Source organism: Grammomys surdaster, unplaced genomic scaffold, assembly GCF_004785775.1.
Source record: "Grammomys surdaster isolate TR1022 unplaced genomic scaffold, NIH_TR_1.0 125996, whole genome shotgun sequence".
Lineage (NCBI taxonomy): Eukaryota > Metazoa > Chordata > Mammalia > Rodentia > Muridae > Grammomys > Grammomys surdaster.
Window position 1 is genome coordinate 3,835,537 of NW_021620812.1, and position 22,324 is coordinate 3,857,860.

At 41.9% G+C, this 22,324-nt stretch overlaps 1 protein-coding gene across 1 annotated transcript in view; it reads right to left on the reverse strand.

Moving 5' to 3' along the window:
• Positions 1-196: 196 nt before the first annotated feature.
• The window catches only part of Acadm (acyl-CoA dehydrogenase medium chain), a 27,040-nt gene continuing 4,912 nt past the window's right edge, over positions 197-22,324 (reverse strand). The window contains exons 3-12 of the mRNA XM_028754315.1: positions 21,406-21,503; positions 21,253-21,322; positions 20,905-21,005; positions 20,044-20,124; positions 13,288-13,418; positions 9,854-9,962; positions 7,013-7,153; positions 6,305-6,400; positions 3,420-3,668; positions 197-846 (exon numbers count right to left, since the gene is read on the reverse strand). Coding sequence (XP_028610148.1) covers positions 775-846; positions 3,420-3,668; positions 6,305-6,400; positions 7,013-7,153; positions 9,854-9,962; positions 13,288-13,418; positions 20,044-20,124; positions 20,905-21,005; positions 21,253-21,322; positions 21,406-21,503 — 1,148 coding nt within the window. The 3' untranslated portion in view covers positions 197-774. The remainder of the gene's footprint in view (positions 847-3,419; positions 3,669-6,304; positions 6,401-7,012; positions 7,154-9,853; positions 9,963-13,287; positions 13,419-20,043; positions 20,125-20,904; positions 21,006-21,252; positions 21,323-21,405; positions 21,504-22,324) is intronic.

Below are 22,324 nucleotides of genomic sequence, written 5' to 3' on the forward strand. Positions count from 1 at the left end.
GCACACAGACACAGCCTAGAACAGCACACAAACTGCACACAGACACAACCTACAACAGCACACAAACTGCACACAGACACAGCCTACAACAGCACGCAGCTTGTTTTATTTCAGTTCCCTTCTAAAGTCCTTTGTGTGAAACACGACTATGTACAACAGCTCAAGGGTTTGTACAAACCTGAAGAGTCACAGAAAAATATGTTAAGGTTAGCTTTATTGAATTATTTTAAACATGACAAATAAAACGCTGGTTCAGTACTAAGATCTTCCAGAAAATTTTTAGTTTTATAATGGGAGAATATGAATACAAACTTTTTACTCTTTTGTGCAAAACGAAGTGAATATAATCAAAATTATGAAATTAACAGGTCAGCATATAAATGCTGTTACCTCACAGTCCGATGGGTCAAATCTACCACATTACTCAGTGTATATGCTAGAATCCTGAGTTCTTTCTTGACAAGCCACCTTTCCTGTCACTTGAATGAACATTAAAACTCCAGGGTATTTCTCCATCTTAAGTGATCAAAGAGGAAATTAACACAATTCAGGGCTAAGGACCAATCATTGTCCAGAAACCAAATCTATCTAGAAAGGGTCACTGTGGAGCCCAACAGAGGTACCCTCCGCCGTGGCAACCCACTGCATAGATCCGGGACATTCGTCTTTTATCTCATTTCCTTGGGAAGACAGTCAAGCCCTTTAACCTGAAGCAGCCACAGTGCTTTGAGCTTAATGACACGAGGGTGAAGCATCGTTCAATAATAATTTCTGTTAATTTTTATACTTCTCAATGTGCTCACGAGCTATGATCAACCTCTGAATTTGTGCAGTACCTTCATAAATCTGAAAGATAAACACAAGGCTATTTAAACAGCTGGATTCATTTGTTATCTCAGCTCTACTGTAGCACCAGACTGATATGTTATTTTATATATTATATACTATCCAATCATATGATTATATTATATATAATATATCACATATAAATATGATATATAATTACATATTATATACATTAATACTACATATATAATAATTTGTAACAATCAAACAATAAAATATATAGCATTACATACTAGTAATATATAGTATATTAATATATATAACATTAATATATGATATAAATCACATTTATATATACTATATGTATACAGTAGTAATATAGTATATATATTATACATATGCTATATTATATATCATGTATCATATAATTATATAAATTATATATTATAATGTGTTATACATCATGTTAATATCATCATATAATAATATAGTATGTTATATATTAAATACAAATGAGTTAATTTATGTTTATTTAATTTATTTAATTATTTACTATATATTTTTATATATATAAAATATAAATATATACATATAAGTTGTTTGTTTGTTTGTTTGTTTGTTTCTTTGAGACAGGTTTTCTCTTTGTGAAGCCCTGGCTCTCCTGGAACTTGTTCTGTAGACCAGGGCAGCCTCAAACTCACAGAGACCTGCCTGCCTCTGCTTCCTGAGTGCTGGCATTAAAGGTGGGCACCATCACCAACCAGCAAAATGTTATCTTATTAGAACAGTTTAAATTATAAAAAATTATTTTACAAAATTGGAAGGCAGACTTAAAACATCAAAGAAAATAATATTGATATTTCAAGATATTTGGGAAGCCTAAGGTTTAGTACTACCAGAGAATTTATTATCTAGCTTTTCTCAGCTGTTCCTGGCTGTGTCCTTTAGTCATTTCCTGTTTTTTTTCTTCTTGGTTTTTTGAGACAGGGTTTCTCTGTGTAGATTCCCTGTTCTTACTATTAAACATATTGGAGGCTTTGGGCTTGTCCTTGGTAAGCCACCATCTTTCTCACTCTGTGCTTCACATGCATTCACTGTTGGGTGGTAAGGGAAAGTCAAGTAGTTGACAGGAATGGTTACAAACTTTAGGAGAGGCAAAAGAGCCCTAGAAAGGCTGGTGACTTGGCTAGGACACAAACCGTAGTGTTCAGTTTTCCTGTGCTTGAATAGACTGGCCAGTAGAGGCAGAGAACTGTGGAGACAAATTTCTGAATGACTTATTTTTCTTTTATGTATGTGAATGTTTTCCTACATGTATGGATGTGTAGGCATGTTTGATGCCTGTGGGCCTCGGATACCCTGGAACTGTTGTTATAGATGGTTATGAGCCCCTATGTGGGTGCTGAAAATCAGAGCCAGGTCTTCTGTAAGAGTCGCCAGTGTTCTTAACTGCCGAGCTGTCTCTCCAGCCCCATGATCTTTAGTGCTGATAATGTTACAGTTACTGGGCTTTTCTTCTGTAGGGCTAACGACACAAGGCTTTCTGTCGTATGAAAATTCGCTAGCGGTGTGCAGAACAAGATGGGGGCATTAAGAAGTGTAGACTAGCTGGGTGGTGGTGGCACACGCCACCTTTAATCCCAGCACTTGGGAGGCAGAGGCAGGCGGATTTCTGAGTTCGAGGCCAGCCTGGTCTACAGAGTGAGTTCCAGGACAGCCAGGGCTACACAGAGAAACCCTGTCTTGAAAAACCAAAAAAAAAAAAAAAGAAGAAGAAGTGTAGACTATAACTAACTCACAATGGAGAACATGCATATTTCTATCTTTTTAATGAATTTATCCTTTTTCTAATTGCCAACTTAATTTCAGAGTCAAGTATCAGTTCTCAAGGACACATGGCTTTTGACTGTAAATACAGCTTCAATTAAGAGAAGTTGGGCTGGAGAGATGGCTCAGTGGTTAAGGGGACTGGCTGCTCTTCCAGAGGTTCTGAGTTCAATTCCCAGCAACCACATGGTGGCTCACAACCACATGTAATGTGATCTAAAGCCCTCTTCTGACATCCGCATGTACATGGAGACACAGTACTCATAGATATAAAAATAAATGAATCTTTAAAAAAGAAAGAGAGATGTCACACAACATCCAAGACAGGGCAAGCATATACAATTTTCAGAGGCAAAACGTATAGCTTGTAATTGGATAAAAATATCTGAAGACTCAAAAGGCAGCATTAGAGAAGTGATACATGTCTGTACTATTTCTAGACTATGTCTGGTCTAGCTCTTTCCCTCTTAGCAGCTACACTTAATAAGAAAAAAAACCCCTCAGCATTCTTTTTATGTGTTGATTAGTTACAAAACCTGACTCACACCAATCTGTAACTATCATTTATTTTATCGAATTGTTTTAACACTCCTATGGTACTAACAAGTTAATGTTTTGGAGTCAGTTCTCTTCTACTACCATGCGGATTCTAGAGATACAACTCGGTTTGTCAGGGTGGTGCGTAGCAATGGCTTCTACCCTCTGAGCCGTTTTTGCTGGTCCGAATGTCATTACCAGTCATTTGACACCTACTGTTGTCATTTATCAATATCCTGTGCCCTCAGAAACAAAGTGTTAGAGCTCACCTGATAGATCTTGGCGTCCCTCATCAGCTTTTCCACGGGGTATTCCGTGTTGAATCCATAGCCTCCGAAAATCTGCACAGCATCAGTGGCTAACTGATTGGCAATGTCTCCTGCAAAGGCCTTTGCAATAGAGGCATAGTATGTGTTCCGGCGGCCAGAGTCAACCTCCCAAGCTGCTCTTTGGTAACTGAGTCTAGCGAGCTCAACTTTCATCGCCATTTCTGCGAGCAGAAATGAAACTCCTTGGTGCTAGAATTAAGGGGGAAACAGTTAGAGGGCATCTCATAAAAATTTGTAATTTTCTTCTTAAAACTTTTTTACACTTTATTTTGCACTAACTGTGGACTTGCAGAAAAGTTAGAGCCAGCTTCCTCTAATGGTAAGATGGCAGCAATAACCATGGGCTTGCAGAGCTACATAGACACTAGCCAGATTGGCCAAGTTCCCCACCAATTATCCTGTTATCTGTTTCGGTATCACAAATTGATTCAAACGATTTCTTTCTCTTTTTCTCTTTTAGATTTTTGAGACATGCCTTTTCTGTGTAGCCTTGGCTGTTGTGGAATCACTTTGTGGGCCAGGGTGGCCTCAAACTCAAGAGATTTGCCAGCCTCTGCCCAAGTGCTGGGATTAAAAGCGTGCACCAAAGAAACTGGCATATCTATTTCTTTGCTTGTTTGTTTGAACTGGATTTACTGACTGACCATTGTGAGGCAGTTGATCCAGCTGCTGGGACCAGAGCTGTGCTCCTCTGTAAGAACAACAAGCATTCTCACTTCCTGAGGGACCTTCCAGCCCCTGTGCTGCCTCTTTCTGTCCATCTGAACTGCACCCATTCCTCTAAGCCAAGAATTCTTTCAAGGATTTTGTTTGAAGCAAGGTCATGCTTAGTACCCCAGGCCTTGAAGTCAAAGCAATCCTCCTGCTTCAGCTTTTTGTTGTTGTTGTTTTTGTTTGTTTGTTCTTTGACACAAGATTTCTCTATGTAGCCCTGGCTGTCCTGCAACTCACTCTGTAGACCAGGCTGGCCTCGAACTCAGAGATCCGCCTGCCTCTGCCTCCCAAGTGCTGGGATTAAAGGCGTGTGCCACCACTGCCCAGCAAGAATTTTCTTTTGTAGTTGCTCAGACTCCATTTCTCTTCTACGGATCATTAATATTTTTGTTATTTCTGCACAATGCTGAAATGAAGGGTAGGTGTGACCCAGATCATAGCTTAGTGCTTCTTTTTTGTAAGACTTATTTTATGTGTATGAGTATTCTGCCTGCATTCACAGATACATGCACCACAGATGTATGCTTGGCGTGATGGTCCTCGGAACTGGAGTTACAGACAGCTGTGAGCTGCCATGTGGGTTCTGGGAAGGAACTGAACCCCAGTCCTCTGGAGGAGCAGCCAGTGCTTTAAGCCACTGAGCCGTAGGCATGTTTATTGATTGCTGAGTGTGATTCATAAGAGTTGCTCTCTGTGACATGTTCAACATGTGGTAGGCTGGCTCTTTGATTTTGGTAACTCCACCAAATAGGTTCCATTTGGGGACTTAAATCTTACATTGCTCTGTATTCTTTGTAAGTGTTTGTTCTATGATGAATAACTTATCTCCAAAGTAAAGGTTCCCGAGAGTAGAAACTCTCGGAGTGTCCTTTCAGGTCTGTAAATAAGTGATTATCAACTCTATCTCATGTGGAACAGCTTCCGGTGAGAGAGTAAGGGGCCGCCATCAACACACCATGTATGAGGTAATGCTGGGAGGTAAGTGCGTGCTGGGGGTGTCATGGTGTAGAACGAATGGAGGGAGATGCTTTGTTGCCATCAATGAGAAAGAGGAATTTGAAAGAAATAAAAGAGCATATTTGGGGAAAGAATAAAGCTAGAGAGGACAGCGAAACGTCAACAGAAGGCTACTGTATAGGCATGGAGCTCTGTGCAGAGGTCAGGGCTAGAGAGATAATACACAGAAAGCTCAGAGCTATGGCATCCGATGAAAACAGACAGGGAGTCATCTTCCACCATTCCTACCTTACTGAAGAGGGAACCAACCGAGGCAGAGAGAATTGAAGAAGTCTTTAACAACCCACAGACATAATCATGAAGCCAGGCTGGATGGTGCCATGTCATGATGGTGCGCACATTATCCCATTACTCCAGAGGCAGGGACGGGTGGATCTCAGGGAGTGGCAGGCCAGCCTGGCCTACCAAAACCATGTTTACTGAGAACACACATTACCATCTACAGTGGAGTATCAGTTATACAGAAGGCATGCAATAAATATATTCTTTTTCTCAACAATTTACAGAGTGACCAACTGTGAGCGACACAGCCAAAAGAAAATCTGCTCTCACAGACAACAGTGATGAAAGAATAGAATCTTCTCAACAAAACAGAGACTATTTTGTTCTTTAGAGGTAATTAATAAATATTTAGATGCACTGAGTGTCTTCAAATGTCAACAAAACAAGCACAGTGCTAAGATCACCTCAAGGGCTGGGTAGAAGTGGCTGTCAGGAAAATGCTTGCCACATAAGCGTGAGGACCTGAGTTCAGATCCCCGGAACCCATGTGAGAAAGCTGGGCTCAGAGGCTTGTGCCAGGAATCCCAGCACCAGAGAGGCAGGGACAGCTAGATGCCTTGAGCTCACCTAACCTAACTGCAAGCCCCAGGCCAGTGGGAGAGGTTATGTCAACAAAACAAAACAGAACAAAAAAAGCTAAGAACAGCAGGACACCCAGGGTGGTCCTCTGGTCTCCATGCAGATGTGGAATATGTGTACTCACCTATGAATGTATGTGTGTGCGCACACACACACGCGCACATGCACACGCACTTGGAGAGAGAGAGAGAGAGAGAGAGAGAGAGAGAGAGAGAGAGACAGACTCTGAATACCTCCACTAGCAGCTTTCCAAACGTTTTCCTATCCAGGGCATACTTTGTAGCTTCGTCCAGAGCTCTCTGGGCCAGCCCGACAGCACCAGCTGCGACCTAGAAGATGAGCGTTATATGAAGCAAGAATTCACATTGTCATCACACAGCTTACGGCTTGATTCTCAGTGAAGGACTACACAGACAGGAAGTGGTGTCACTGGGGCAGAGAGTACTTGGGTTTATTTGTGAATTACAGGGCTGGGACTGCAGCTCAGTGGCAGAGGGCATGCTTGGCTTTCCATAGAGCCTGAGTTTATCCCCACTGCCATGCAGTCAATCATCAATCAATCAATCAATCAATCAGCCAACTGTGAGGCTGAGGCTCTAGTGACGTCATCGCTGTTTAATCAGGAAGCCTTCCAGGGATCCATGCTAAGTGAGCAGCAGAGCACACAGGGATCCATAATCAATAGGAATGATCAACATAGGGGTGAACTTTCTGGAACTTTCTGGCAAAGAATATCCTAGCATCTGCTAAGCTAGTTTCTATACTGACCAGTGAAAGGAGGTGAAGTACACACACAAGACAAACAACAATCTCTACTCCACCACTACTAAGAAAAAAATGCAGACACTAAAAAATAAAAAAGACATCACACACAGAACGTTAAAACACACCTACTCATTGAAAACTACAAACAAAAGGCCCCACAAAGATGGTCAGCTTACCGTGGGTCTGGTTCTATCAAAAGCCCCCATTGCGATCTTGAAACCTGCTCCTTCACCAATGAGCACATTTTCCTTAGGCACTCTGACATCTTCGAAGGTAATTCCTCTGGTGTCGGAGCATCGCTGGCCCATGTTTAATTCCTAGGGAGAAGGTGGCATAAGAAACACTTAGGAGTTACAGCACTGCTGGTGCCAACCATTCCTTTGTGCCTTTTGCATTCCCTAAAGCAGGGCCTGTAGTTCCTGCTCTGTGAGCTGAGCTTTCGTAGCATCCTAACTCTCCTGTCTCTGCCCATCTTCTGTAGCTTCCCTGAGATCACAACGGCAGGGCTGAGCTGTACAAGAGATCCCAAGGCTGCCAAGCCTCACAGGTTTCTAACCTGGATCTTTCTAGAAATGTGTGCCAGTACAAAAACAGTGTTTCACAAACTGAAAACAGCACTAACCCAAAGTTCTACATAACTAGACTTCGTTGGTATCTGAAAGCTACGTCTGTCTGTCAAATCATTTTGCAAACAATCTTAGAGCCTGTAGTCTTCAGCCATATAATCTACTGAGCAAAATACGGATTTTGTGGGGTCTGGAACAGAACTCAGGTCATCAGGACTAACAGGAAGTGCCTTTACTCGCTAAGCTATCTTGCTGATCCTCCCTCAACTCTCAGTCTCTTTATGCTGTTGCCCTATGAGAAGTTTGCTCTGTGTCCAGCGGATCGTGGAAACTGCATAATACCAAGTCTTTTACATGCAATGCATATATATATATATATATATATATATTTATAATAATAAAACCTGGCTCATGGATTAGCAACAGAAACAGGTCAGAGACAGAATGAGGTGGTGGCACTCGGCTTTAATCCTTGTGCTCAGGAGACACAGGCAGGCGAATCTCTGGGAGTTCAAGGTCAACCTGGTCTACATAGTGAGTCCAGGACAGCCAGTGCTACATAGCGAGACCCTGTCTCAAGTAAACTAAAAACACAGAAACTGAAAAACTTCTTAGATTCATCTCAAAGCATACAATTTCTAGGACACAAAACATTTTGATAACATGAATCTCACAGATTTGCAAACGGCCATTTGTTTAGGAGAATATTGTTTAGGAGGCCAAGTAGCTAATAATAAAAGAATCTGCACGAATTCTCTAGGAAGCAAGTCTCCAGGGTAGATTTAGATTATCAGTACCTAGTGTGCAGTGTGCATTCAGTAAAAATTACTGAATCAGTTAGGGCCCTCCTAAGTGAGAATGAGATTAGGAACGTCGAGACATCAGTTGTCACACCAGTTTGCTACTCCCTTGAGGTTCCTTCCAGTTAGCAGAGACAGTCAGGCTTGGCCTGAGTCTGCCAGAAACCATCTCTGTGGGGGAGAGCATGAACAGCTACATACACACGCAAAGGCCAGTCTCTGGGGAGAAGTGTGACTACCCACAGTACTCATGTTCTGTATATACCTGGGCTTAGAGGTCTATTTGTAAAGCACAGTCAGCCTTCAATATCTTCTCTTTAAAATATAGCATAATACGGCATCAGAAATATCGCAGGCCAAAATCCTCCATGTCTATTAATAAAGGACACAAGGTCACTGATCTCAGGTAGGCCTCTATCTTTTTGGCTGTCAGTAAACCAATTATTTGAGCCTTGGTTTCCGTAGTCAGGGTGTAGAGTCCAGCCTTTAAACTCCGATGACCTAAAAGAGAAGTCCTGTCCTTGTCCCCTTTTTTGGAACAGAGTCTCAGTACTCGGTCCATGCTGGCCTAGAATTTGTGATCCTCCTGCCTCAGGCTCTGCAGTACTGGGATTGAAGATAGGCACTACCATGCCTGGCAGAAGTTATATACATTTTACACAGTCAAGCAACACATTTCTAAAGAGATCTGGACACAACAGAAGATCCTATAAACACCGAAGGTTGCCTTAGAAACCTGTTACATATTTTGTATCAGTTAAAATTTGTTTTTCCAGTTCAGCCTAAGGAGACCAACTCCAACATCTGACCAGCTAATTCAAACCTTCCCGCATGGGGGAGGAAGGCAGTTTGCTCAGGTAATCTTCAGATCTGGTTTGGTTCCCACAGCTCCTCTTATGCCATAGATGCAGACATCCTTCGTCCCTCAGAGGTCTCTGACAACTCTACCTTGCAAAAGCACTGCAGTTGGTGTTATAATCCCAAGCCCGGCTTGTGAGTCTCGCCAGGACTACTTCTGCCATTTCTGTCCTTTGTCATGTGTCACCTTTGAAATCTCCTGCAAGACCTTGAGATTGGGTGTTCTGATATGCTATGGTCTTATTTAACACACTCTCCCAGCACCGCCCCCAGCTGACAGTGATTGACATCCTCACATGCCCCACCCCCAGCTGACACTGATTGACATCCTCACATGCCCCGCCCCCAGCTGACACTGATTGACATCCTCACATGCTCCGCCCCCAGCTGACACTAATTGACATCCTCAGATGCTTTCAAGGTACAGATAGATGCTTCCGTTGCTGTGGGTTATCCACCCACATCACATGGCTTTTCCTGTTCTAAGCAAAGCTTGTGCAAATCCTGTGGGAAGGAGGCAGGAGTCCTCTCAGAGGTCTACACTCTCCTGTCGGGCAGCAGCCGCAGCATCCTGACTATGTCCACATCTGTAGCTGTCATGAAGGCGTTCTGCACAAAGGGCCCATCTTTCAAAATGACTTGAAAGATTTTTTTCAGTGACATGTAAACTACGTCCCCGATATCATCAAGACACAACTAGATTTTTGTTCCAACCTAAAAGTATTTTCATGAAAGGAAACAAATAAGAACCTTACATCTACAGTTGAAATTGTACAGATGGCGCGCTGTTTACCTTTTTTCCAATATGTATTCCTGGGGTGTCGGCTTCCACAATGAATCCGGTAAAGGCTTTACTAGCAGGTACTTTAGGATCTGGGTTAGAGCGCGCCAGCAAGAAATACCTAATGTACACAAACACACAAAGGTGGAAACAAGGACAGTGAACAACACACGTTAACACAACACACTATCTCAGCTACCGCCCCGACCCTGGGATTACCATGCCCCCCTAACAGAAGAGGAGAAGAAGAATCAGATGGATTTCAAAACTCGCACAGATGCCAGTTTTCCTGCGTGGCCAGACTAATTCAATCATCTCTTTCTCAACTAATGTGGTATTAGAGTGGGGGCGGGGGGTGGGGAGTATGAGTTACTAGTAAAAGTTCCTTCTTTTACTAGTGTGCATGTGTGGGAACTGCAATGTTCCTCTCTGGGCCAGTCTTATGTCTCATAGGACCAGCAATCTGCAAGATGAACACAAACAGGACCCCACTGCTGTAAGGGCAGTCCCCCTATGCAGCACAGCCAGCACACCTGAATTATTAGGGATGTTTACTGGTTTTCCCACGGAAAGACATTGCCCAAGAAGATTTAGAAGAAATGAAGCCTGAGGGAGGAAAAAGAAAAAAAAAAGGAAAAAAGTTCTCTTTTTGAGTCCCCATATCCAAAACAGTTTTCCATATATCCTGATACAGATTTGTTTCTTTTTGAGAATCTTTACAAAAAGATGAAAAGCCATATGGCTTAGAGGGAGAGTCCATTGTGAGCCTTAGTGTCAGTTTTAGCATCAAGAGAGAGAGATCAACTGAGTGTTTTATCCTTCCTTAAGCAATGAATTTATGTTATGGCTTTAAAAAAAAACCAAAAAACAAAAACCTCAATAATTTATCAGTTCATCATTTACTATGGTTTTATTTGGTAATAGGAAAAACCAGAAAATTAATTTCTAATTTCATGAGTCACTGAACTTGTCTTTTCTGGGAAGAATTATAGGCAGTTCTCAAAACTGTGATATTTACTTGCATTTTTATATTTCTCTTAGCTTGTTCAGTTTTCATGGCTTCTCTATTTCCTCACTCTTCACTGATATGAGTATACTAAATGATCCCGCTCTTCCTGTTCCCAGCCCTTACGCCTGTGCATGGTGAGCGATCGGTCTGTGAGCCTCACAGTCCACCAAGCTGGGATGCTTTTCTATTGCACGTCACACAAATATGCTGATAGAGCAGAACTCTTCCAGAGACGGCTGTGCTGGCTCAACCCTGTGATCCTAGCATTTGGGAGGCTAAGGCAGGAGGATCACCATGAGTTTGAGGCCAACCTATGCTCCACAGTAACTTTTAGACCAGCCTGAGCTACAGAGTGAAACTGTCCAAAAGCAAGCAAACAAACAGCTTTTGTTCCAGACAGGAAAATGACTACCCTAATCTATGGTAGTTTGAATGAGAATGACCCCATAGGCTTATGAATCTGACTGCTTAGTCACCAAGGTGTAGAACTGTACGAGAGAAGTATAGAAAGTATGGTCCAATTGGTAAGTTGGCCTTGCTGGAGGAAGTGTGTCACTGGGAATGGGCTTTGAGGTTTCAAAAGCCCACACCAGGTCCAGCCAGTGAGTCTGTCTGTCTGTCTGTCTGTCTGTCTGTCTGTCTGTCTGTCTCTGCCTGCTGTCTGAGGATCAAGACGGAAAGCACTCAGCTACTGCTCCATTCTTGTCTGCTTCCCATCATGATGGTCATAGACTCACTCTCTAAAACTGTAAGCAAGCCTCCAATCAGATGCTTTCTTTCCCGAGACTTCTCTGGTCATGGTGTCTCCTCACAGACAAGGAGCAGTAACTAAGACATCCCTCAGACCACGCCTAAGACGTCTCTGTCATGTACTTATACTAAGGAGTAAAAACACTATTTTCCAAGACAACCCATATGGGCTCTATTATTGGAAAGACTGTGCTTAGAATGAGCTGGGGTTTACGGTTTTCTAACTTTCATTCATTAATTCTAAACTGCCTTCCTGAAATAACCATGCAAGTCTGTTCCATTTGATTTTAGTCAAAAGGTCAAGTGGGTCTGTCTTTCTGTCTAATCTATCACCTATCTGTCCATTAGTGTATCTATACACCTGTTATCGCTTTGTCTGTCTGTCTATCTATCTCTTTCATCTATCACCTATCTGTCCATCAGTGCATGTAACCACCTGTTATCTATCAGTATGTCTAAATGTCTGTCTGTCAATCTATTATTCATCTACCTTTGAGTCTCTCAGCATAGCCTATACTGGATTTAAGTTTAGATATCCCTACCTGTCTCTCAAGCTCTGGGGATCAAGGCATGTGCCACCACACCCAGCTCTGCTCTTCATGAAATATTAATTCTAAGCTTACTCAAAATTGACGCAGACACAATGTATCTAAGCATGTTTCAGAGGCTTGCCCAGTAACAGATCAGTAGCAGCACCTGGACTACCCTTGCCTTGACTGTGCTCACTCCTGGACAGTCCTGTACTCGTGGTCTCTCAGCCTGAAACCATCCCTCAGGTACATCTCCACCCCACATCCCTTTCCCACCAAACTTATAGTTGTTTATTAAACTTTCTTTTTAAACAAATGTTCAAGTAGTTTTCTTAAAAGTTTATATTTTTTATGTTTAATGGGATATTATATCATTGTTTAGACCTGTACATTTGGATGGAAGTTTTAGGTTTTGCTAACATCAAATACTCAAATATTGCCCTCTTTTGGTATAGGCTGATGTTTTTGTCTTTCTTATTTATTTATTTATTTATTTATTTATTTATTTAATTTATTAGATGGTCTCATGTAGCCCAGATTGGCTTGAACTTGCTATGTAGCTAAATATAACCTTGAACTTCCTGATCCTTCACCTTTGTTCCAAGCACGAAAATTAGAGGTGTATATCACCATAAATGGTTTGCTTTTTTAAAAAAAAAAATTTATATGATGATGGGGGTCAAACCCAGAGCTCTGCACCTGCTCTGAGAGCACTGTAACTGAGTTACATGCCCAGCCCCATGACCCAATAAGAATGCCTCTACAGGGGATGGGCATCATAGCACAGTGCTTCCCTGGTACCTAGAGCTCAATCCCCAGAACCACAAGCCTGCTGAGGCTCAGAACAACATCCTACTGAAACTTTCTGCTTTCCTTCAAGGGAGGAAGTGCTGGTGTAGCAGACTGCTCACTGGATCTGAGCCTACCTGACAGAGTCTGTGAGATTAGCTATTTTTACTGCACTTTACACTTTAGACTTCTTAAATTAATCTGGAGGAAATAGCTCAAGGGCTTAAAATAGTTCATGAGTCACGACGGAGTTATTTATAATCTCCTATGGACCTCCCAGTTTTAAAACTACAGCTTGCTCTAAGAAGGATTAATAATAGAAGGAGAAAGGGAGACATGGCGGAAGGCGCAGTGATGAAGAGGCATACCAGTTGGCCTTTCCTCCGTTGGTTATCCACATCTTCTGGCCGTTGATAACATATTCGTCACCCTTCTTCTCAGCTTTGGTCTTAATGCCTGCCACATCAGAACCTGCGGAGGGCTCTGTCACGCAGTAGGCCTTGGATATATGGACATAAGAAAAAATTAAACGTTAATTATTAAATTGTGAATATCTGGCATAGTGTTATTTTGCTTGTTTTGAGGTCCTAGGATAGAACCCAGGTTCTCACATATGATAAGCAAGTGCTCCACCAGTGACCTACATTCTGGCCCCTGTATTTTACCTTTAAAGGCAGTATTATAAATATCTAGAATTACAATATTACTAGAAAACCAAATAAATCACTCAAACATTTACTATTTTAAAATATTTTAATGTAATTTAAAACTAGACATCGCTGGGTATAGTAGTCTGGGCTGGCATTTGTGTTCTCTTAGAGTCTATGTGATATAAGTCCAGGATCTTCTGGCTTTTATAGTCTCTGGTGACAAGTCTGGTGTAATTCTTATAGGTCTGCCTTTATAAGTTATTTAACCTTTTTTCCATTGCTGCTTTTAATATTCTTTCTTTAGTTTGTGCATTTGGTTTTGATTATTATGTGACAGGAGGAATTTCCTTTCTGGTCCAGTCTATTTGGAATTCTGTAGGCTTCTTGTATGTTCATGGACATCTCTTTCTTTAGGTTAGGGAAGTTTTCCTCTATAATTTTGTTGAAGATATTTACTGGCCCTTTAAGTTGGGAATCTTCACTCTCATCTATACCCATTATCCTTATGTTTGGTCTTCTCATTGTGTCCTGGATTTCCTGGATGTTTTGGGTTAGGAGTGTTTTGCATTTTGCATTTTCTTTGACAGTTGTGTCAATGTTTTCCATGGTATCTTCTACACATGAGATTCTCTCTTCTATCTCTTGTAATCTGTTGGTGATGCTTGCATCTATGACTCCTGATCGCTTTCCTAGGTTTTCTATCTCCAGGGTAGTCTTCCTTTAAGATTTCTTTATTGTTTCTACTTCCATTTTTAGATCTTGGACGGTTTTGTTTAATTCCTTCACCTGTTTGGTTGCGTTTTCTTGCAATTCTTTAAGGGATTTTTATGTTTCCTCTTTAAGGGCTTCCTGTGTTTACCTGTGTTCTCTTGTATTTTTTTTTTTAAGGGATTTATTTATGTCCTTCTTAAAGTCCTCTATCATCATCATGAGAAGCAATTTTAAATCTGAATATTGCTGTTCCGGTGTGATGGGGTGTCCAGGACTTGCTATGATGGGAGAACTGGGTTCTGATGATGCCAGGTAACCTTGGTTTCTGTTGCTTATGTTCTTGTCTTTCTCCATCTGGTTATCTCTAGTGCTACCTGCACTCACTGTCTCTGACTGGAGCCTGTCTGTCCTGTTATCTTGGTTGTGTCAGAACTCCTCAGAGTCCAGCTGTCTCTGTGATCCTGTGATCCTGAGCTAGTGGGTGGAAGAGCTCCTGGGACTCAGGCTGCCTCTGGGATCCTGAAATCCTATGTTCCTGGACGTGTTAGAGCTCCTGGGAGCCCAGCTTCCTCTGGGTATTGTGGGATCAGGTGCAGAGCTATGATTCTGGGCGTGTTAGAGGTCCTGGGAGTCCAGCTTCCTCAATTGTTCTGAGTGCAGCGGATTCTCCCTTTCATCCGATCAAATCACCACAGATTAAGGCTGGTCTTCAATAACAAAAACAATGAAAAGCCCACATACACGTGAAACTGAGCAATGCTCTACTTAATGATAACTTGGTCAAGGAAGAAATAAAGAAAGAAATGAAAGACATTTTAGAATTTAGTGAACATGAAGGGTCATCATACCAAAACTTACGGGACAAAATGAAAACAGTGATTGGAGGAAAACTCATAGACCTAAGTGCCTACAAAAAGAAACTGAAGACAGCAAACACTAGCAACTGGACAGCACACCTGACAGCTCTAGAACAAAAAGAAGCAAATACACCCAAGAGGAGTAGATGCCAGGAAATAATTAAACTCAGGGCTGAAGTCAACCAAGTAGAAACAAAAAGAACTATACATAGTATCAACAAAACCAGGAGCTGGTTCTTTGAGAAAACCAACTAGATAAATAAACCCTTAGCCAGACTAACCAGAGGGCACAGAGACAGTATCCAAAAAAATCAGAACTGAAAAGGGAGACATAACAACAGAAACTGAGGAAATTGAAAAAATCATCAGATCCTACTACAAAAGCCTATACTCAAAAAACCTGGAAAATCTGGATGAAATGAACAATTTTCTAGACAGATACCAGGTACCAAAGTTAAATCAAGAGCATATAAACCATCTAAACAGTCCCACAACCCCTAAAGAAATAGCAGCAGTCATTAAAAGTCTCCCTACCAAAAAAAGCCCAGGACCAGATGGTTTTATTGCAGAATTCTATCAGACCTTCAAGGAAGACCCAATACCAATTCTCTTCAAACTATTCCACAAAACAGAAACAGAAGGAACACTACCCAATTCGTTCTATGAAGCCACAATTATGCTCATACCTAAACTACACAAAGACACAAGAAAGAAAGAGAAATTCAGACCAATCTCCTTTATGAATATCGATCCAAAAATACTGAATAAAATTCTTGAAAACTGAATCCCAGAACACATCAAAACAATCATTCATCATGATCAAGTAGGCTTTATCCCAGGAATGCAGGGATGGTTCAATCTTCAGAAGTCCATCAATGTAATCCACTATAGAAACAAACTCAAAGAAAAAAAACACATGATCATCCCACTAGATGCTGAGAAAGCATTTGACAAAATTCAACATCCCTTCATGGTAAAAGTCTTAGAAAGATCAGGAATTCAAGGCCCATACCTAAACATAGTAAAAGTAATATACAGCAAGCCAGTAGCCAACATCAAACTAAATGGAGAGAAACTTGAAGCAATTGCACTAAAATCAGGGACTAGGCAAGGCTGTCCATTCTCTCCCTACCTATTCAATATAGTACTGGAAGTCCTAGCCAGTACAATTAGACAACACAAGGAAGGGATACAAAAGGGATACAAATAGGAAAGAAGTCAAAATATCAGTATTTGCAGATAATATGATAGTATACTTAAGTGACCCCAAAATTTCCACCAGGGAACACCTAAACTTGATAAACAACTTCAGCAAAGTGGCTGGATATAAAATTAACTCAAACAAATCAGTAGCCTTACTCTACTCAAAGGATAAATAGGCTGAGAAAGAAATTAGGGAAATGACACCCTTCACAATAGTCACAAATAATATAAAATATCTTGGTGTGAATCTAACCAAGCAAGTGAAAGATCTGTATGACAAGAACTTCAAGTCTCTGAAGAAAGAAACTGAATCTCGAGAGATGGAAAGATCTCCCATGCTCATGGATTGGCAGGATTAATATAGTAAAAATAGCCATCTTGCCTAAAGCAATTTACAGATTTAATGCAATCCCCATCAAAATTCCAACTCAATTCTTCATAGAGATAGAAAGAGCAGTTTGCAAATTCATTTGAAATAACAAAAAACCCAGGATATCGAGAACTATTCTCAACAATAAAAGAACTTCTGGGAGAATCACCATCCCTGACCTCAAGCTGTACTATAGAGCAATAGTGATAAAATCTACATGGTATTGGTATAAAGACAGGCAGGTAGATCAATGGAATGAACAATGATCAATGAAGACCCAGAAATGAACCCAGACACCTATGGGCACTTGATCTTTGACAAAGGAGCTAAAACTGTCCAGAGGGAAAAGGACAGCATTTTCAACAAATGGTGCTGGTTCAACTGGAGGTCAGCATGTAGAAGCATGCAAATTGATCCATTCTTATCTCCTTGTACAAAGCTAAAGTCCACGTGCATAAAGGACCTTCACATAAAAACCAAATACACTGAAACTAACAGAAGAGAAAGTGGGGAAAATCCTCGAATACTTGGGTACAGGGGGAAATTTCCTGAAAAGAACACCAATGACTTATGCTCTAAGATCAAGAATTGACAAATGAGATCTCATAAAATTGCAAAGCTTCTGTAAGGCAAAGGACACTGTCAATAGGACAAAATGGCAGCCAACAAATTCGGAAAAGATCTTTACTAATCCCACATCTGATAGAGGGCTAATATCTAATATATACAAGGAAGAAATCAGACTCCAGACAACCAAATAACCCTATTTAAAAAAAAAATGGAGCAGAGCTAAACAAAGAATTCTCAAATGAGGTCGAGAAGCACCTAAAGAAATGGTCAGCATCCTTAGTCATTAGGGAAATGCAAATCAAAACAACCCTGAGATTCCACCTCACACCAGTCAGAATGGCTAAAATCAAAAACTCAGGTGACAGCAGATGTTGGCAAGGATGTGGAGAAAGAGGAACACTCCTTCATTGTTGATGGGTTTGCAAGCTGATATAACCACTCTGGAAATCAGTCTGGCAGTTCCTCAGAAAATTGGACATAGCATTACCCGAGGACTCAGCTATACCATTCCTGGGCATATACCCAGAAGATGCTCCAACATATAACAAGGACACATGCTCCACTATGTTCATAGCAGCCTTATTTATAATAGCCAGAAACTGGAAAGAACCCAAATGTCGCTGGGCAGTGGTGGCGCACGCCTTTAATCCCAGCACTTGGGAGGCAAAGGCAGACAGATTTCTGAGTTCAAGGCCAGCCTGGTCTACAGAGTGAGTTCCAGGACAGCCAGGGCTACACAGAGAAACCCTGTCTCGAAAAACCAAAAAAAAAAGAAAAAGAAAAAAAAAAAAAGAACCCAAATGTCCTTCAACAGAGGAATGGATACAGAAAATGTGGTACATTTACACAATGGAGTATTACTCAGCAATTAAAAACAATGAATTCATGAAATTCTCAGGCAAATGGATGGAATTAGAAAATATTATCCTTAGTGATGTAACTCAATCACAAAAGAACACACATGGTAAGCACTCACTGATTATTGAATATTTGCCCAGAAGCTGGCAATACCCAAGATGCAACTCACAGACCACATGAAGCTCATGAAACAGGAAGACAAAGTGGGGGTGCTTTGGTCCTTCTTAGAAGGAGTAACAAAATACTTATGGGTGCAAATATGGAGACAAAGTGTGGGTCAGAAACTGAAGGAGGGGCTGTCTGGAGACTGCTCCACCTGGGTATCCTTCCTGTGTGCAGTCACCAAAGACAGATGCTGATGTGGATGCCAGGAAATGCATGCTGACAGGACAGGAGCCCGATATAGCTGTCTCTTTAGAGGTCTGCCAGAGCCTGACATATACAGAGGCAGATGCTCACAGCTAACCATTGAACTGATCACTGGGTTCCCAGTGGAGGAGTGAGAGAGAAGACTGAAGGAGCCGAAAGGGTTTGCGGCCCCATGGGGAGAGCAACAATATCAACCAACCAGAGCTCCCAGGTTCTAAACCACCAGCCTGGGAGCACTCAGGGACTCATGGCTCCAGCTGTATATGTAGGGGAAGATGGCCTTGTTGGGCATAGTTCAAAGAGGAGGTCCTTGGTCCCATGAAGGCTGGATGTTCCAGTGTGGGGGAATTCTAGGGTGGGGAGGTGGGAGTGGGTGGTTGGGGGCACATCCTCAAAGAAGCAGGAGGAGGGGGTATGGGATACGGGTTTCTCAGTGGGGGGTGGGAATGGGGAAAGGGGATAACATCTGAAATGTAAATAAAATATCCAATCAAAAACAAAAAAAGTAGACATCGTATTCCAATAAACTATAGGAAATATTAAAATACTATAAATATTCAAACAAATTCATTAAATTAAACTTAATATATGTTGATTTATTTGAATGTTCATTGAATACCTACTGGGCAGTAGTCTATAATATCAGATAGAAAACCCAGAGCTGAAAGACAGCCCACCTTGAGATTTTCACAAGGAACAGGTTAACCATATTAAGTGTGGGTGTTAAACACCAGGATTTGAGAAACCAGTTTTCATGAGATGATGCACAAGTCAAATCTCAAAAATGAAGGATACTGTGCAGCCATGTATTGTCTGCAGGAGTATTCTCTGCATGTGATGAGGATGAGACACAGGCTAGAGCTGGAGACACAGCCTAGCACGCAGGAGGGCCTGGTGCAATCCCTGGCACCACATGAGTGGGCATTCCATAAGCTGAGTTATGAGTGGTAGCACGTCTGTGATCCCAGCACAGGAAGGCAGGAGCAGAAGGAATAAGAGCTCAAGGTCATGTTGGCTACTCAGCAAGTTCAAAGCTAACCAGATACATGAGACCCTAAAGAGAGAGAGAAGAAGTCCGAGTCACAGCACAGAGATGTGAGGACAGGCTCGCACGTGCTGGCATTAAAGGTGTGCGCCACTGTGTCTAGCCAGAGATACATTTTAAATTATAAATGAACTCTCTGGGAGAGTTGAAGGATAGCCTGGGCTACAAACACATACACCCAGATAACTGCTCACGTCTGGAGCTGCAGAATGATGGTCCTGCTGTTTTGTTCAGCAGACATCACTTTCTGAAAGCCCGCAGCAGGACAAGCGCAACACCATTTTGGAATCCAGAAACAAGTGGCTTCTCCCTTGTGAAAACGAGCAGGGGGATTCCTAAGACACCCTCTTGACAGTCCACGTGCATACGTGTCTGTTGACTTCTGTCTTCAGGGCATGTGGTCCAATAAACACATGCAGACTGAAGAGCAGAGCCAGCAGCTCCTGGCCCATTCACAGGGAAACAGGAACGAAGCCGTAGAACATACTCACACACATCATCGGCTGCTCGGTCATCCTCCCCAAATACTTCTTTTTTTGTTGGTCATTTCCAGCAAGAATCACAGGCATTTGCTAACAAGGAAAATGAACATTAAAAGGGCAAGATATTTAAATTAGTTACGTAGATTCAGAAACACAGTTCAACGAATAAGAAAGAACGACCTGCCTCCCATAAAGGAGTAAACTTAAAGAACTGGCATTTGGTCTGAACCTAACATGTAGGAAGACACAAACTAATAAAAGCTTCTCCTTAGGTTATAGGTTGGGTGGGGCTTGTTAGTAATACACAAGCATGATTGACATATTTTCATCGCAGAAGATTGCAGGTAAAACTTAGGATACGCGACGTGGTCTATCCGAGCAGGCCTCCTAGACACTGCTCAGTACATTTCAGCACAGTGACCGAGCAGCAGGCCAAGGGGATGGCTTCCGAGCTGCCTCCATGGGAGCTGTGGCCAAGGTGTACAGTTTCCTCACAAGGACACGCAGAACGACCAGCATTGGAGACACCAGAACCACTGTGATTAGCCGGTGCAGTCTTAACTCCAGGCCGGCTAGCCAGTCTTCCTTAGAGTTCTCACAGAGATTAACCAACTGCATTGTCGGGTGTCTCATTAACAGCCCAGGTAAGCGATTAACATTTTTTAAAATGTAATTTTACTTATTTTGTACATATGCACACATGTGTGTACATGTATGTGTGCATGAGCTACAGCTCACTTCTGGAGGCCAGATGACACCTTGTCCCCTTTCATCACACGGGTCCCAGGGGTGGAACTCAGACCACGGGGTGCCTTTACCCACTGAGCCATCTCACCAGCGCCATGGTAAACAACTGCCTTAGTGACTTACCCCCAGAGAATTTGCTTCAATGGCAGTCTGCACCCCTGTACACCCATATGCCAGCTCTTCCGTAATCAAACAAGCGTCGAAAGTTCCCAGGCCAAGACCACCTATGTTGGCAGAGTGTACGTAGAGCGTCATAATACGAAGAACAACTCAATAAACTCAAAACCAGCTAGACACAGGGAAAATGCCTGCATTCTGTGCTGAGTGACAACCAGGCTCCTCCAAGCAGGCCAATACTACGTTGCAGAAATAGGGAAACTAAGGCAGAAAGCCATGGACCGGCAACAACATTTTAGAGAATGAGAGTTTTTGTTTTTTTTAAATTTTAGGAGCAAACAAAAGGAGGCTTACCGCAACTCTCTGGAATGTGTGCATTGATCAATCCAAGTTCCCAGGCTCTTTTGATGAGAGGGAATGGGTACTGAAAGGAAAAACAACACAGTTACACTACAGCTGAATCTAGGCAGGCTGGCAACACAACTTCCCCCGCAACGTGATACCTACTTCACCGCTTTTATCATATTCTGGGGCGACAGGAATTATTTCCTCTCTGGCAAACTTCCGGGCAGTTGCTTGAAACTCTTTCTGCTGTTCCGTCAACTCTAAGGGAACATTATTTTGAGAACATCAAAGAGGGACCATCAAGTTGAAGAAACAAGGTCCATGAAGCTGTTATGTGGAGGTTTATACTTATCATAAGTTAAGTTTCTGACCTCAGGAAGCACTCTATATTTTTGGATGTGAGCCTAGCCTTTAACGGCTGAGCCATCTCTCCAGCCCAGGAAGCACTCTAAAGACACAAGACGTACTCGTTCAGCATACAATAATAAAACTTGTTTCAGGGACTTAACGTAAGAACGTCAACACTATAATTTAAATTCCACTCTTCTTTTAAACCCCAATGAATTTGAGAATATAAGTTCCCATAAATTAAATGGTAAGAGTAATCAGAAATCTCTCCAAAATAATAACAGCCACATAAAACCTTCTGTATTAATTAACAAGCAATATTAAAACAAATGCATTTACACAAAATAAAACTAATTAATTGTGAGATGAATGAGATTGACTAGGTTGCCCTGACCCCTAGGGTAAGTGTAGATTGCTAACTGCATTTTTGTAGACCTGTGATATCTGGTGTTTCAATGTGGGTACATCGATATGATAGACAAGGCTGGAATGTAGCCTATCTAGTCTGTGTGGGACCCTGGATGCCATCATTCACACGAGGCTGAGGAGGGAGAGTTAAAGGTGGTATTGGGTATTTCAGGCAATTAGAGTAAGAGCCAAAGCTGAGAAGAACAAGCCAGGCGGGGTGGCATACACCCTTATACCCAACAAAGGAAGATCTCTGTAGGTTCAAGGCCAGCCCGGTCTACATAGTGAATTGCAGGTATACAGTGAGTCCCTGTCTTAAATATAT